Source organism: Athene noctua, chromosome 1 (assembly GCF_965140245.1).
Source record: "Athene noctua chromosome 1, bAthNoc1.hap1.1, whole genome shotgun sequence".
NCBI lineage: Eukaryota > Metazoa > Chordata > Aves > Strigiformes > Strigidae > Athene > Athene noctua.
In genome coordinates, this window is record NC_134037.1 from 264,583,284 (window position 1) to 264,598,983 (window position 15,700).

Here is a 15,700-nt window from a genome sequence, read left to right on the forward strand (position 1 = left end):
TGTGTTCTAACGGAGAATAAAGTCTCCCATGGGGGTATTTGAAGGGACTGGGAACAAACCCTGGGAGGTGCGCTCAGCAAAAGCCCCTGGCGAGTCGATCGCAGAGGATCTGCCAAGCAGGCTGGCCCGGCCCCACCAAGCCCCCGACGTGCCCTAGAGGGGGATAAAGGCCCCGTAGTGGGCATGAAAAGTGTGCTGGGGCAGAGAGTCTGGGCTGTTCCTGCGTCGGGAAAGGTCAAGCCACGGCTGGGATTGCTTTTGTCGCGGGGCCGGGTGCCCTGGGGGGGTCGTGCAGGAGGACGGAGAAGGCAGCTGTGTGCCCCAGGGGATTAGATCTGAGGTGAAAGGCTCTGCTCCCCCGCCCCCTGCTGCAGAGCTGCAGATGGGGCCGCAAGGGCCGGGCACGGCCCCATGGACAGGAGGGTCACCCCCCCAGAACCTCCCCACCCCAGGCAGGAGAGCCAGGTCACCCTCCAGGGTTTATTTAGTTTGGGTTTTGTTGGGTTTCTCAGGCGGGGGGTGGAATGGGACGATGTGGCCCTGGCTGGGGTGGGGCTCCCGCTGTCAGGTTCCTCTTGCCTGGTGCGGCTGGAGCTCCCACCCTGCAGCTGTGGGGGGCCAGGTGTCGGGATGAGCCGCTCTCAGGACACACCCATGGCCACCATTGTCCCTGGAGCGGGCGGGGGGCTGTGGGCAGTGGGTGCATCAGGGCGATGGGTCCAGGGGGCCATCAGGCAGCTCGGCCCAGCACCAGCACGCTCATGAGGAAGACCATGAGGAAGAAGACCCACATGAAGAAGCGGTCCATCACCTTGGCCACCTTCTTCCACTCGCCGGTGCGGCGCTGTGCAGCTCGGTGGCGTCGGAAGCAGCCGGCGATGTAGCCAACGTTCGTCAGCAGCCCATCGTGGTGGCACAGGCAGCGGTCTCGGGGACAGGCTCTGGCCTCAGCACCCACTTCCCCCCGGCCGGGGCTCTCCCCCAGCCCTGCAGCGTCCCCTCCATCCTCCCGCTCGCCCAGCGCCCGCCGGGGGCTCTTGCAGCTCTCGCCCACCTCGTAGACGCAGCAGAGCCGGGCCATGTGGTGCAGGATGAGCCGCCTGGCCCAGGGGGGCACGGGCCGGGCCCCCGGGCCACAGTGGTGGACGTTCATGATGAAGATGGTCAGCGCGGTTGAGGCCGTGATCATGGTCATGGTGGCGATGTAATACTTCCCTGCGTGGGCAACGGACGGTGATGCCGCGAAGGGGTGGAGAGCCCCACCCTCCCCTCCCCTGGCATGGGTGCTGCCCACCCACCCCCCCGCGGGTCCCGCGGGAGGGTTCTGGCTGCCGTCGAGGCTCACCGATGAGCGGGACGCTCTCCGAGGGTGGCATGCTCTCTGCCACCAGCAGCTGGAAGACGGTGAGGGCCAGCAGCACCGTCACCCCCAGCGAGACCTTCTCCCCCGAGTCAGCCGGCAGGTAGAAGCCGAGCGGCGCCAGGAAGGAGACCATGATGCAGGGCAGGAGCAGGTTGAAGATGTAGAAGGAGGCACGGCGGCGGAGGAGCAGGGTGTAGGTGACGTCGGGGTAGGGCTCGGAGCAGCAGCCATAGGTGATGACGTTCCTCGTGGCCGGCATGCCCAGCACCTCCCACTCCACATTCTCCACGAAATCCGTCAGGTCCGCAGTGTCCAGGCGGTTGTGGAGGTCGATCTGGTTCCCATTGTAGGTCCAGGAGCCGAAGGTGAGGCGGCAGCGCTGCCGGTCGAAGGGGAAGTAGGAGACGTCCACCTTGCAGGAGCTCTTGGTGATGGCGGGCCAGTCCCACATGATGAGCCCGTCGGAGCGCAGCACCACGTTGGTCTCCATTGAGCCGCCGAAGCGGTCGTCGGCGCTGGGGGCGGGACGGCCATAGGGCCGAGGTGGCCCCGAGCCCCACGTGGGCCGGGGCTTTGCAGGGCCGATCACCTGCCCCCGACGCCGTGTCCCCTCCCCGCATCACCCTGCCCCCAAAAGTGTGGGCTCGGGGGTGCCGGCCCCCCCCCGCCCTCGTCACCCACACCGGGAACGCCCCGGGGGCCCAAGGTTGGAAATATCTCCCACGCAGCCCCTCCCCAGTCCCAGCCAGAGCCCCCCCAGCTCCGGGAGCCGTTGTGTGTGGGGGGGTGTCCAGCACAACCCACTTGTTGTAGAGGATGACGTCCGGCCGCCAGACGTAGCTGCTGGGGATGCGGATGCTGTCGATGCCGCCGTAGGTGTCCTCGTCCCAGGCGAGGTGGGCGTCCAGCCAGGCCTGGCGCACCCACAGGTAGGTGGTGAGGACCTGGTTCCTCTCGTCCTGCCGAGGGCAGTGGGTGCGTGCGGGGACAGACCCTGGTGCCACCCCCCCCTCAGCCCCCAACACTGCGAGGGTTCTGGGGGAGCTGAGCTGCCTTCCAGGGTGCTGCTTGTGGGGGGGTGGGAGAGATCTGAGTCACAGCACCCCAGAGTGATCCGGGTTGGAAAAGCCCCTGCAGCTCCTCCAGTGCCACCATGACCCTCCCCCTGACCGTTCCCAACTCCCCCAGATCCCTCAGCGCTGGCTCAGCCCGACTCTTCAACCCCTCCAGGGATCCCGGGGACTCCCCCCTGCCCTGGGCAGCCCATTCCAAGGCCCAACAGCCCCTTCTGCACAGAAATCCTTCCTCAGAGCCAGCCTGACCCTGCCCTGGGCAGCTTGAGGCCATTCCCTCGGGGCCTGGCGCTGGGGCCTTGGCTCCAGAGACTCATCCCCCCTCTCTGCCCCCTCCTGGCAGGGAGTTGCAGAGGGCCAGGAGGTCTCCCCTCAGCCTCCTCTGCTCCAGACTGAACCCCCCATCCCTCATCCAACCTCACGCTGCCGGGGGCTGTGCTGGTTTTGGGGGGCCTGAGCTGTCTTCAGGTGGTCTGAGCTGACCCGGGGGCAGCTGGGCTGGTTTTGGGGGGTCCTGGCTCGTTTCGAGGGATGAGCAGGACCCGCTGGGGAAGAGCAGAGCCCAGCTAAGCCGTGGCCAGGAGTGCGACGGGGCCGGTCCCGGTTTGGCTGGGCCGGGCCGCCGGCGCTGGTGCCACTCACCATGTCGATGATCTGGGAGAGGGTGACCTGGAGGGTGACGCTGAGCGCCCGCTCTGTGTCCTCCACGGGCCGCAGGGCGCTGGAGTAGTTGGCAAAGAGGTCGTGGAGCAACTTGTAGGCGAATCTGCCCTGAGCCCCCCAACAGCCTGCGGGGACCCAGAGTGGGGCTGGAGGGGCTGCAGGCGGGGGTGCAGCCAGAGCCCTCCCCAGGCACCCCCAGGAACCAGCTGAGTGCGGCCGGGGGAGCACACGGGGACCCCCGTCCCTCCTCGCCACCAGCCCGAGCCCCCCAACTCCACCGACGCCGTCCCCCACCCAGGGCTGCCCGACGTGCGGGGCTGCCGCTGCTCGCAGGGCTCAGGGGACCCTCTCCCCGGGGCCGGGGGGGGTGGGGGGGTGTCAGCGCCCCTCACTGCCCCTCCGCTGCTTACCCGGGGCCAGGAGGCAGCCGGCGAGGCAGAGGGTGAGCAGGGGGCCAGCTCCGGGCTCCATCCCGCCGCGTTCCCGCCCCGCGCAGGTCTCGGGGGACACGGGGGGGTGCCCGTGCTGCCTGCGAGCGCCGGGGTGACGTCAGGGCTGGGACAGCGCGGGGGGGCACGGCCCCCCCCAGGGAGCGACGATCTCCGTGCAGCGAGCCCTGTGCGGGGGGGGGGGGGGGGCGGGACGGAGGGTCCCCAGCCGGGCCCTGGCAGGGGGCCGGGACGGGGTTTGGGGGGTGACAAGGGCCGCGGCTCCGTGCTCTGGAAAGCACCGTCTCCAGGGGCCTCGGGGCCTGGGGGGCTGCGGGCTTTGGGGGTCGCTCCCCACGACCCTGGCTCAGAGCGAGCTGGGAAAGGAAACCTCAGGGCGGAACTCAGGGAGACGTGGGGGCACTGAAGCCCACCGAGGCCGGGGCAGGGCTGGTGGGAAGAGCCCAGGGTGGGCGCTGGGGGGCCCGGGGCGGGGGGACCGCGGTGCCGGACATCCCGGTCTCCGGCCTTGGTTAAAGAGCGAGGAAAGGGAAGAGTGTTCCCATTGAGAGCAAAATCCCGGGAGGTTAAGGGACGCGCCCAAGGAGACGCAGCAGCAAGTGGCAGAGGTCCCTGCCGCAGAGGTGCCGGAGCGTCGCCCCAGCTCCGGCCCTGCGGGAGGCCGCCGGCTCCCGCTGCCCCCGGCCCCTCCCTGGCACCTTTCCCACAGCGGTCCCCGGCAGCAGACGCCAAGCAGGGCGCCGATCGGTTTTAAGGCTGGAGGTTTTGTTTCCCGCCGGTGAATTATTCATCCCCAGCGCCGGGTCCCGGCCTCTGCCCAGGGCGGCAGCTGGGGTTGCAGGGACGCGATGAGGGTAACGCAAGAGGCGCAGCCGGCTGCCCCGGCTCCCCGCACCGCGCCGGGGGCACGTGCAGCGCCCAGGGGGCACCAACTGCTGCTGGTTTTACGGCTGCTCGTGCCCCTCACTGGGGAGCAGGAGCCCCCCAGCCCCCTCTGCAGAAGCCAGGGGCGGGCACCCGCTATCCCCCCACCCTGGGGTGCGGATCTGTGCCCAGCCGAGGATAATCGTCTGTGGTTTGTGTAACCCGGCTTTGGACACGCCGCTTCCAGCCTTGGCGAAGCCCTTCGGCCTTGCACAGAGAAGCGCTTCCCGCCCTTTGCCACGACGCCGGCCCCTGGCTCATCCCTCCCCTCTCCAGAAATCCCTGTTCCAAGCCAGGGCCTTCCCCTCTCCGCACCCCCTCGGCCTTCACCCCACCCTCCTCTCCCTCACGCCGCAGGAGGTGCCCAGCACCCGGCTGCAGCTCCCCACCGGCTCCCCCCGTCCTCCTCCGCTTTTCTTCCCGCTGGTCTTCCACAGCGCTGCAGCCTTCCCGAAGGGTCTTCCAGGCTCAGGCCCTCCCTTAAGTCTGCTTAGGCCCAGTCTAACCAGTAAGAGCCACGACGAGACGCAGCCCCGGGGCTCCCAACCAGAAAACCTACGTAAAAAGCAAAGGAAACAGTGGGAATACTATAAACATTTTATTTATTGTTTTCAAAAAGACAGGAAAATAATCTAGATCATTTATTAATAATTTTTTTTTAATAAAAACCTTTACATAACCCCCATGCATCGAGACCTTCGGTGAGCCAACGCAAAGCAGCAGCAGGCGGGCTGGAAGCCGCTGGCTACTGCGAGCCGTGGCAGGAGGGGCCGCCGCAGTAACCCTGAAATCAGAGCAGACCGAGACACGTTTGGTTTCTTTCTTTTTTTTCTTCCTCTTCTCCTTCTTCCAAAAATATTCAGTTTCTAAACAGAGCAAGAGTAGAGGCTGGACCCAGCGGAGCTCGGGGAGGGAGCCGGGGGGTCGTGGGGGGGACGGGGGCTCCGCTCAGTGCCCAGGGAGTTGGGGGGCTGGGGGGGTGTGATCGGTTTTGGTGTGGGGTTTTTTCCCCACTTTGGGCGCACAGTTTGCCCCCTCCCAGCAGAAACCCGGAGCCCCAGAGCGCGGCAGGGCCGGGGGGGTGTCGCTTCGCTTTGGGAGACGGAGAAGCGAAAGGCGGTTGCACGTTCCCCACTTACCAAGAGGAAAAGACGCTGCTGAAGGGGATTTTTACTCCCTCGGCACGCTCCCCCCCACCCCCCGGCGCATTTTCACCACAAAGCCCCGCTAACGCCCCGCTTAGAGCCAGGTGGGGTGCAGGGCGCGGGGCCACCTGCCCTCGGAACCATCCCAGAATTCATCGAAACGTCCTCGGCGCCGCGACGGCGGGAGGGGAAGGACCTGCCCCTCCCCAGGTAGCAGCTCGGGGCAGGCAGGATGGGCAAAACGGGCTTTGTTGGTTCTAGAAGGGGGGGGCACGGCGCCGGGCAGGAAGGTCCAACGCCTCTCACCGCTCCCCCAGGTGACACACAAAATAATAATGAACTCCTGTGTCAGCCCACGGAATCAACTTTTTTTTTTTGGAAACTTCAACAGAAAAACCTGTGCGGGCAGAGACTCGGTGGTTCGTCCTGCGGACAAGGTGAAAGCCCCACACCCTGTCCCTCGGAGGAAGGATGGCGGAAGGACGGGCCCTCAGCGCGTGGTCAGCTCGCGCAGGTAGGACTGGGTGAGGCCGCGCAGCTCCTCCAAGGCGTAGTCCTCGGGCATGGGCAAGCGCCCGATGTGGGGGGCCAGCAGGCGCAGGGGCACGCGCTGGGGGTCCGGGGCGGCCTCGGCCAGGGGCTGCAGGCTCAGCACCACGCGCAGCAGGTTGGCCACGCGTTTGGCCATGTCTGCGGGGAGAAAAGGGAGAAAAAGGGAGCGTCGGCGGCGCGGCACAGCTCGGTTTGGGGTACCGCAGGGTCTGGGGTGCACTCAGCAGCGATTCGAGGGGAAAGTCTGCAGGAGCCAGCACAGGAGTGAGTGTGGCAGGGTGTTGTTCTTTTTTTGCAGAATTTGGGGTGAATTCAGCAGTAATTCGAGGGGAGATTGCTCCTGAGCGAGGACAGGAGCTCGCCTGGCAGACTTTTTTGGGGTGAATTTAGCAGCGATGCAAGGGGAAATTCCTCGGGAGCCAGGACAGGAGCTTTCCTGGCAGAGCTGCATGCAGGGCAAGTGCTGGAGCAAGCCCCGGCTCCCCTCCCCACCCGCAGCCTCCCCATCCCACAGGCGGAGGAACAGCCACACCGACAGCCCGCAGCGGTGGGGCGTAAAACCAGTGTCCCCGGGGGCTACCGGCGTCCCTGAGTCACTGTGTTCTAACGGAGAATAAAGTCTCCCATGGGGGTATTTGAAGGGACTGGGAACAAACCCTGGGAGGTGCGCTCAGCAAAAGCCCCTGGCGAGTCGATCGCAGAGGATCTGCCAAGCAGGCTGGCCCGGCCCCACCAAGCCCCCGACGTGCCCTAGAGGGGGATAAAGGCCCCGTAGTGGGCATGAAAAGTGTGCTGGGGCAGAGAGTCTGGGCTGTTCCCGCGTCGGGAAAGGTCAAGCCACGGCTGGGATTGCTTTTGTCGCGGGGCCGGGTGCCCTGGGGGGGTCGTGCAGGAGGACGGAGAAGGCAGCTGTGTGCCCCAGGGGATTAGATCTGAGGTGAAAGAGCCAAGGACCTGACCTGTCCAATCCCCCTGTTCCTGCAGTGGGTGCCCCGCAGCCCCCGGGCTCTGGAGGGGGCAGGAGGCAGGAGCAGGGTGCAGGCAGGCACAGTCCCTGCCTGCTCTGGCAGGAGCGGCTCTGGGCCAAGCAAACGTCCCCGTCGTGGTGCTTACGGACACGGGGCCGCACAGAGGGGACAAAAACAAACAACATCCGTAAGGTTGTAGATGATCTTCTGACAATATTTCCGTCAGGCAGATGGTCCAGAGGTGCACTCTCCCCACAAGGTACGCACCTAAATTCAAGACAACAACAATGAACACAGAATTACCGCCTCCCGCTAGAGGAGGTATTTCACCTTTGACACTTAAAACCCTGAGCCCGAACACACAGCAGCAGTGATGACCCAGCGGGCGGGCACCGGGCCCTGTCCTTCCTCCCCGGGCGCTTCCCTGGCGGGTGGGAGAGCTCCGCGCTGCGCAGCATCACCTGGGCTGCGTCTCCCACACGCAAAACAACCGCACAACGGGGCCCCTTACACTTACTGCCGACACGACATAGAATGACAAATACTACCAACATCAAAACATCATTCGGGATACTGAAAGCCATTGCTGCACGACAGCGTCAGCACCTTCTCTGTGAAAAACTGTCGCTTTGGCGGGGGGGGGTAGGCGGGCGCGGGCCGAGAGCGTGGTGCCGGGCTCTGCGCCCGGGGGTCGGGCGGCCCCGGAACCGGAGCCGTGGCGGCGGCAGCGCCGCCGCTGCTGCTGGCGGCGAAATGGACCGGGTGCGTCCGCCCAGCAAGCGCGAGGTGTGCAAGCGCGTGGCAGCGGAGCCGAAATCTGCTTTTGAGGAGACTGGCAACGCCAAGGAGGTGACCGACACCAAGTGCAGCTTCCTGGATGGGAAGGGCTCTGCCGTCAAGTACACGCAGTCGGATATCGGAAAACATCTGTAAGCGGCTGCGGGATTACAACCTGCGTGAGGAGAGGAGCGGCAGGAACAGACTCGCCAAGGGCATGTCGGAGACGTTCGAGGCCCTGCACAACCTGGTGCACAAGGCCGTCGAGGTGGTGACGGACATCCCCCGTGAGCTGTGGAACGAGACCTCTGCTGAGGCGGCTGACCTCAAATGTGCTGGCGGAGGAGTACGCAGACGTGATCGAGGACTGGCACGGGCACCACCAGACGGAGGATCTCTCCCAGCTTCTCTGCGCTGACCACGTGCGGGAAGGGAGGACACAAGCTGCCTGGCAGAGAAGTGGCGTGGCAAGAAGGGTGACTTGGCGAGCGTGCGGGAGAAGCAGAGCAAGAAAAAGAGCAGGACGGAGAAGGGCTGGAAGGACGAGAGCGAGGGAGCTGCCGGCCTCCCGGCAGCGGGGGAGGCCCTGGAGGAGAGCGGGCCCCAGGAGGAGGCTCGGCTTGCCCACAGCCCGGCCGATGAGCTGTGGGCGTGGGGGCTGCCCTGCCGCATCCTGTGGGTGACAAAGGAAGGGGGACTGGCATCGCAGCGGGAGCGACTGCGGGGAGGCTGGACCGATGTCCGGGTGGCCGGAGGGCCCGGCCCAGCCTTGCCCGCCCGGGTGCGGTCCTGCGAGCAGCGGGGTGAGGGGGGCCGTTCACGGAGCCGCCAGCTCCGCGCCTGCAGGCGGGGGGGCGCGAACGCTGAGCACAGAGATCCACGCGCTGGGTTTTCCAGACAGAGTTCTGTGCTGGCGTCAGTGCCGTTTGTAAAAGCGCCAGCCAGTTCCATGGGACTGACTGATATCCAGGAGCGACTGCCTCCGGCGTACGTGTTGTAAATGACTTTTGCAGCCCGTCCTCATTAATGCTCTTCTGTAGTTCTTTAATAACAGACAAATGCCGTCCTTCCCAACGTGGCTGATGTCCCAGCTCATAGCTTACAGGAGCAAGAATCTTTCTCGCCGTGTCCCCATGCCCTTGCGCCAAGGCTTCTCACCTCACTGTTACCCACGGATCATCCCCAGCTAAGGAGAGCACAGCCCAGGTTTTTTCAGGATTTACAGCGTCAGGGTCTGAAAGCTTATCACAGCCAAAAGACCCAGCATATAAATCTTGCTCCCGGGGTTCAAAACCTGCATCCTCGCACTCTGTGTTCTCATGCTCTGTGTTAACAGCCTGGCCACGTTCATTATTTTGGGTTTGGGGGATTTTTTAAAAATTATATTGGGGAACTCTTGGTGTTTAAATCTGCAAAGAGAGAGATAAAAGAAATATACAGAAGATGGGGACAGCACTCAGCGTTGAAAGGGGGAGGGACGCCCCTCGCTGAGGTTTTCCAAAATTAGGGAAAGATACCTTTGGCACAATCATAACAGAAAAGGAAACTGATAATATGGTGCCAAGAGGAATGGCCATTCCTGACAAGAAACAGAGGAGGAGGGCCAATGGGTGTACGGCCTCCGAAAGGAACAGTTACACCCCATCAGCAGAAATTGCTCGGAATCATTTTGGAGGATTCTGAGAGTCAAGATATTGATTCTCGGCATGTCTAGTAGAATGGGGGTCAACCAAGACAGAAAACCTCCTGGATAAAAAGTGAAGGGAGTTGACTTCCTCCAGCTCCTGCAGCTGAAGAATCGGAACCGCCTTTCAGAGTGCTGGCGTGTATCCAGCGCCTCTGGATTCCAGCCCAAAGCCTGGAGCGGGCCCTGGGGCAGGCGCCGGCGTCTCTCCAGTAACAGCAGCCAGGGGACACGAGCCTTGGAAACAAGGGGATTTAGTCGCTTGGCAGGCAGAAGCGCCTCGCTTACGGGCTGCTGCTGAAAAATGTGCTCAGCCGGGAATTGTCACCCCTGACTGGAATGATAGGAAAACTATTACAAGAACTATTTCAAACAGAGGAAAGGGAAAAGATTTTCCAACAAAAGTGAGAGAGTAACTGATTTGTCAAAAGTTTTGGAATGGAGACAAAGATCAGACGAGCACCGAAGTGATTATTAGGGCCGATTGAAGGCTACTTTACTCATTATGGGGCATGACCCCTGAAAATTTCCAAGAGCCACTAGCTATTTTGGGGTTTTGGAGAAACTCACGCCAGGCTGGCAAGGTGAAACAGTCAAATCTTGAACGTTGCTGGTTTTGCTTTTGACCGGAGAGGTGGCGAAAGGTTAAAACTTGAGAAGAAGCAAGAGCAAGGAAAGAAAGAAAGCGAAATTAGGTTGCTGGCTGCAGCGATTGCCCAAACCTATAACCCAAGAGGGAGAGGTCGGGGATTTCCCCGAGGCAGAATGAGGGGAAGGCGGACGCGAGGCAGAATTCCTCCCATCTCTCAATATGCCAGTTCTCTAGAGTGCTTCTGCTGTGGGAATCTGGGCCGCAGGCAGAGAGAGAGCCCGCTGAGACCCGTGTCTGCACAAGGAGGATCTCCACCTGCCAGACCTCCTCGACCTCACTCATCTTCTCTGGGAACCGAAAGAACAACGGGACCCCTTGGAACCAAGGTACACGAGCACGGTCAGATTTCTGCAAAGGTAAACAGAATCGTTTTGGGTAAGGACTTGGTTTGGGGTAACTTTGTGATCTCTCCCAATTCCCCTACTGGCCTTCTGGGCCTCTACTGAATTTTGAAGTTCCTCACATTCCAAATGATCGTACAGAGAGCAGTAGGGGAAGCGATAAAACATGGATCTACCCCTTTGACGAGACCTTTTGCAGGAACCTGGTACGTTTATCTCCTTGGCTCTAACAGGGATTCGGTCGATTTGAATGGGCTCAAAAATAATTGAATTGGGAGGTCAAAACCCAAATGATTTGAACGATGTACGCTTTGAATTGGCTGCGGCTCCCAGAGAACTTTGAAGTCCAACAGGAGATGCAGTGGGATGGTTAAAATCAGCTGAGCCAGTTGTGATAAAAACAGAAGGAGGGACGACTCCTTCAGCTTGGCAATATCCAATTATAAATGAGGCCATTCCCAGTATAGAAAAACAAACTGTGCGGTTTTTTTAAGTTTTGAAGGAGTGTCGTAGTCCTTGTAACACTCCAATTTTACCAGTTAGTAAACATAAAGCAGATAACGATGGAGATGCTGAATATAGATTTGTTCGAGATTTACGAGCTGTACATGAGCAGGTCACGGCTTCACACCCTGTGGTACCAGATCCTAGGCTGATTTTAACACAGATTCCAGTCCGGGCACAGTATTTCACGGGGCTTAATCTTACAGGAGCTTTCTTTGGCATTCCAATTGCAGAAGAAAGCCAATCAGTCTTTGCCTTCACGTGGCACGGGAAGCAGTTCCCCTGGGCTAGGTTACCACTAGGATTTTACCAGTTCTCCAACAGTATTTTCTCAAATTTTGAAAAATTATTTACAAAATTTGTTTTTTCCAGGTAAGTCTGCCTGGATACAATATGTTGGTGATTTGTTACTGGCAAGCAAAACTAAGGATGACTGTATCAGGCATTCTGAGTATCTGTGTATCCAGCTGGTTAACAAGGGACACCGTGCATCTCTGTCCAAGTGACCGCTATGCGCAAACAGCGAGCGAAATATCTTGGGTTCATATTAAAGCCAGGACTTCCTGATTATTCAAAGCCTTTTACATTCTGTTGTGATGAAAAGAATTGCAAGAGGGGTGTTAGTACAAACTTTAGGACCACACGAACGACCTGTTACCTATTTTTCTCCCAAATTAGACCCAGTGACTGAAGGAACTCCTTTTTGCATTAGAGCAATAGCAGCAGCAGCTGGAACGACAGAAGAAACCCTAGGACAATTGTCCGAGGACATCCACTAACGGTCTGTGTGCCCCATTACGTAGAGATACCGTTAAAACAATATGCAGAGAAAGCTTTCTCTCCTCAAGGGGCGCACAGAGACAGTCCTATCCTTGGCTAATCGTTTGAAGTTGGAAAGGTGCAATACATTGAACCCTGCCACCCTAATGCCTTCACCCTCCCATGGAGAGAAAGATAACCAGAACCGTGTTCAGTTATGAAGCCAAAGCAGCACACTGCGAGACGGTTTACAGGATCAGCCTTTAGATAACCCTGACTTGAACCTCTTCACGGACGGCTCCTCCTGTTATGCAGGAGGTCGCAGATGTCCCCGGTTTCGCAGGGGCTACGGAAACGCGGGTACTCTCGGCGGGACCTTTGCCTGCACCTTTGGGGGCACAGGGAGCGGGAATAATTGCTCTCGCAGAAGCTGCAAATTACGCAGGAGGACCAGAGGTAACATTTATACGGACTCTAAATACGCTTTTGGTATCTGCCACGCGACTGGGACTTTATGGCAAGAATGGGGCTGCTTACCATCAGCTGGGAAGACTATGGCTCATGGCAAGCAGCTCAAGGCATTACTGGAGGCGCTACAACCACCCTCTGAGATTTCTGCCACCTGTATAACAGCACCTACCCAGAGGCAAGATAGGATTTCAGAAGGAGATGCTTGAGCTGACCAAGCAGCCAGAGCCGCAGCACGACAGGTGGTGTCTATCGTGTCATTATCACATCGTGAGGCGATATCGAACTCCCGGAGATAAAGAAGTTACCTGAAGACCTCCCTGGCGAAGAAAAGGAGCAGTGGATCCGGCCTGGAGCCCAGCCACAAGGAGAACAACGGGTGCTCAGTCTCAAGCCTCTTCTTCCACAAAGGTATTTGTTACCGGTGACGCGATGGCATCACAAAAACACTCATGGGGGGCCAGAGAGCTTAGCACTCCCGATTCAAAGACTTGGGGCTGCCCCGGGAATTAGTGCAGCAGCCAAAAGAATCTGTGAAGGGTGTAAACTTTGTAAAAAATATGCTTCTGTATGAATTAAGGCACCCAGCGGAAAAAGACCTCCAGCCACCTTTCCTTTTCAAAAGCTCCCAACTGACAGCGCTGCCATGCCAGAAACAATGGGCTACTCTGCCATGTTAGCGATAGAAGCTTTTCCTACTAGGAAAAAGGAGGCAAAAGCAGTAGTAGAAATTTTACTGAAGGAAACAATTCCCAGATACGGAGTTCCTGAAGTCACCGATTCTGATCGAGGGGGTCATTTCAGAGCTGCGGTTTGAATTCAGATTTGTAATTCCTTTGGCATTTTTTGTTTCATACTCATCTGGTATTCAGAATCATCTGGTCAAGTAGAACGAATGAACAGAACCTTAGAAGAAAAATTAGTTAAGGCTTGTAAACAGGCTTGCCTAAAGTGGCCTGATGCTTTACATGTAGTGTTCCGGGATATAAGGAATACCCCAAGAAGCCAATTGGGATTTCCCCAGCTGAAATTTTATTTGGGAGAATACTTGCTGTGCCTGGTACAGTCTTTTGGATGGAGATGAACTGGTTACACAATATCTGTAATATCTGCAAAATGCTTTTTTTTAAAAAACACACAATCCTGCTGATGGGTATCAGGCACTTACCCCGAGATTGAAGTTCATGACATCCTGGTTTCCGAACTTAAGGACCTGGTTAAAGAAAGTAATTGTCGCTGTTCTAACAACTCTAGTCATACTAGTCTGTGTGACTGACCGGTTTCAGTGCTGCCCTGGTTGTGGTTCTTTTATAAAGCAGAAAATAGAGAGATGTGGAATGATAAATAAGAAGGATCGCAGGAGTGCAATGGAAAAACCAAAGGAGGGAACTCGTAAAAGGAAGAAGCTTTAGAAAAACTCCTTTCTCTCAGGATATTGTTAACAGCAGGAAAAATTAATAAGTGGCTATCGTTTGACAGGTTTAATTACCAGCGCCCAGGCGCTCTGGGAACAATCCTGACAGTTTGAGATTGGTCAGAAGCCGAGTAACCGCGATGACCCGCGGCCTGGCGGCCCTGCTGCTCGCTGCCCCCACCCGGGGCCGTGCCCCCCGCCCCGGCAGCCTGAAGGGACAGGCCGACGCCCCCCGGCAGGCCCCGGTCCCCTCCCCGCGCACCTGCTCGGAGGCCTCGGCCTCGCAGCCGCAGCCCCTGGCGAGGCGCAGGGGGGCCCGGCCGGGCGCGGGGCCGCTGCGGGCTCCGGGAGGGGCCCGACCCCCCCAGCCACGGGAGAGCGGCGGGGGGGAGCAGGAGCCGCACCCAGGGCCCCCAGGGCTCCCGGGGCCCGCCAGTACCATTAGTGTCCCCAGTGCTCCCAGTGTCCCCCAGTACCCACAGTGCCCCTGTGGGGCCCCACCCGTCACCCTGCTCAGGCAGAGCGGCCGCGGAACCCCCCAGGGGCTGCCCAGTGGGAGCACTGGGGGTACTGGGAGCAGAACGGTGAGTCTGCCGGGGCTCAGAGACCCTCGCTCCGGCTTTGGGCAGTGCGGGTGGGTGTGCGGGTGGGCGGCGGGCAGGGGTTGAACCCCGCCGTGCTGGGGGGGGCCTGCAGGGATCCCCCACCTCCGAGGCAGCGGAGGGACGGGGGGAGGCTCCCTCGGCACAGCACCCACCCCCCAGACCAGGATCCCGTCCGCAGCCCAGCGATTTCCTTCTCCCAATTCCTTGTCGGCGCCCCTTCCCGAGACGGGGCTCCCCGCTGCCCGGCCTCCCTCCCCTCTGCTTCCCCACTCCCGGCCCCGCGACCCCGGCACCGGGGCAGCCGGGGAACGAGGTGCTCACCTGGGGGGCGGCTGAAATCCTTCCGCCTCTCTGGCAGCTCCCGCAGGGCTCAGGATGGGGTGACTGGCCCTGGCTCTGCCTCCGCCTCCTCCTCTTCTGGCGATGGCCCTGCTCCGTCCTCACCGCGTACACTGCCAGGGCATTGCTCGGGGTGTTTGTCTTCTCGCCGGGAGCGCCCGACACCGGCGTGGGCTGGGCCTCTGCTTCGGCGGCAGCGCCCGCCCTCGGCCTTGGAGCGGCTGCAGTTTCCGTTGAGGACCTGGCAGGGGCCGCAGCCTCTGGGGTCTGTTCCCAGCCCCAGAGCCCTTCTCTCCCCTCGGAGGGCACGGAGAAGCCTTCCTTCAGCAGCACCCGGTAGGCGTGGGCCAGGCCCCAGCATGTCGCCGCGACCCGCGCTCCTCTGCAATTACACTTTCTCCAGAAAATCCCCGAAGCTCCAACGAGGGAGGAATAGGGCAGCCAAGTTCCAGTGCCCCGCAGGCGCCCGCGGGCCCAGGCACTTGCCCGGGCGACCCCGCACCCCCAGCCGCTCGCAACACTCCAGCCCCGGGGCCGAGCTCCGGGGGATTCTCTCCAACAGCTGCTTCGCCCCCAACCCAGCCCGAGCCGCGGGCAGGAACACGCCGGCTCCCAGCAGCGAGGCGCCGGCAGGGAACGCCAGCAGCCCCGGGACCCTCGGCACGCCCGGAACTCTCCAGCACAGCCGCACACAGCCCCCGGGCCGCCTCCCGCCCGACAGCAGCGCCGGGACCTGCCCGCGGCGCCACGGGGCGGCGGCAGCGCCGGCACGCCGCTCGGCAGCCGCGGCGACCAAACCTGCGGGGGCCAAGGGACCGCCGGGAGGCGCCGTCTGTCCCGGCTCAGCCCCGAGGCCGGGCGGGGTCTGAGCCCGGCCGGTGGCCGCTCCCCACGCGGCCGGCCGCTCCCCTCCCGCCCCCCGGTAACACGCGGGAGGGACGCGGCGGCGGGAGCCGCCGGCGGAGCGGAGAAGCGGCGCCGGGCCGGTCCCGGCCCCGCGCGAACGAGCCGCGCTCCCGT

The 15,700-nt window shown here is 61.1% G+C and overlaps 2 protein-coding genes and 1 pseudogene across 3 annotated transcripts; 1 reads left to right on the forward strand and 2 right to left on the reverse strand.

The window, feature by feature from the left end:
• Positions 1 to 461: 461 nt before the first annotated feature.
• Positions 462 to 2,264, reverse strand: LOC141966686 (neuronal acetylcholine receptor subunit alpha-10-like). The gene is made up of 3 exons (XM_074919695.1): positions 2,168 to 2,264; positions 1,346 to 1,742; positions 462 to 1,215 (listed from the first exon to the last, which is right to left on the reverse strand). Exons 2-3 carry the CDS (start codon positions 1,620 to 1,622, stop codon positions 731 to 733), a joined length of 762 nt encoding a protein of 253 aa, XP_074775796.1. The 5' UTR covers positions 1,623 to 1,742; positions 2,168 to 2,264; the 3' UTR covers positions 462 to 730.
• A 2,801-nt stretch (positions 2,265 to 5,065) lies between these two features.
• Positions 5,066 to 14,767, reverse strand: LOC141966697 (nuclear pore complex protein Nup98-Nup96-like). Of its 2 annotated transcripts, XM_074919713.1 has the most exons (4): positions 14,663 to 14,766; positions 13,491 to 13,535; positions 7,283 to 7,404; positions 5,066 to 6,307 (listed from the first exon to the last, which is right to left on the reverse strand). In XM_074919713.1, the coding sequence occupies exons 3-4, from the start codon at positions 7,320 to 7,322 to the stop codon at positions 6,108 to 6,110; spliced, it is 240 nt and encodes a 79-aa protein (XP_074775814.1). In that variant the 5' UTR covers positions 7,323 to 7,404; positions 13,491 to 13,535; positions 14,663 to 14,766; the 3' UTR covers positions 5,066 to 6,107. The 2 variants fall into 2 exon arrangements, with proteins under 2 accessions (XP_074775814.1, XP_074775806.1); XM_074919705.1 differs by lacking the exon at positions 13,491 to 13,535 and having other exon boundaries at positions 14,663 to 14,767.
• On the forward strand, positions 7,496 to 9,512 carry LOC141966678 (protein canopy homolog 3 pseudogene; annotated as a pseudogene).
• Positions 14,768 to 15,700: the final 933 nt, after the last annotated feature.

Coding starts and splice junctions, on each gene's coding strand:
- LOC141966697 (XM_074919705.1), bottom strand. CDS start 7,322: ATGTTGTTTGTTTTTGTCCCCTCTGTGCGGCCCCGTGTCC. Junction 6,308..7,282: donor CTCTGTGCGGCCCCGTGTCC/GTAAGCACCACG, acceptor TTCTCCCCGCAG/ACATGGCCAAACGCGTGGCC.
- LOC141966686 (XM_074919695.1), bottom strand. CDS start 1,622: ATGCCGGCCACGAGGAACGTCATCACCTATGGCTGCTGCTCCGAGCCC. Junction 1,216..1,345: donor GGAGAGCGTCCCGCTCATCG/GTGAGCCTCGAC, acceptor TTGCCCACGCAG/GGAAGTATTACATCGCCACC.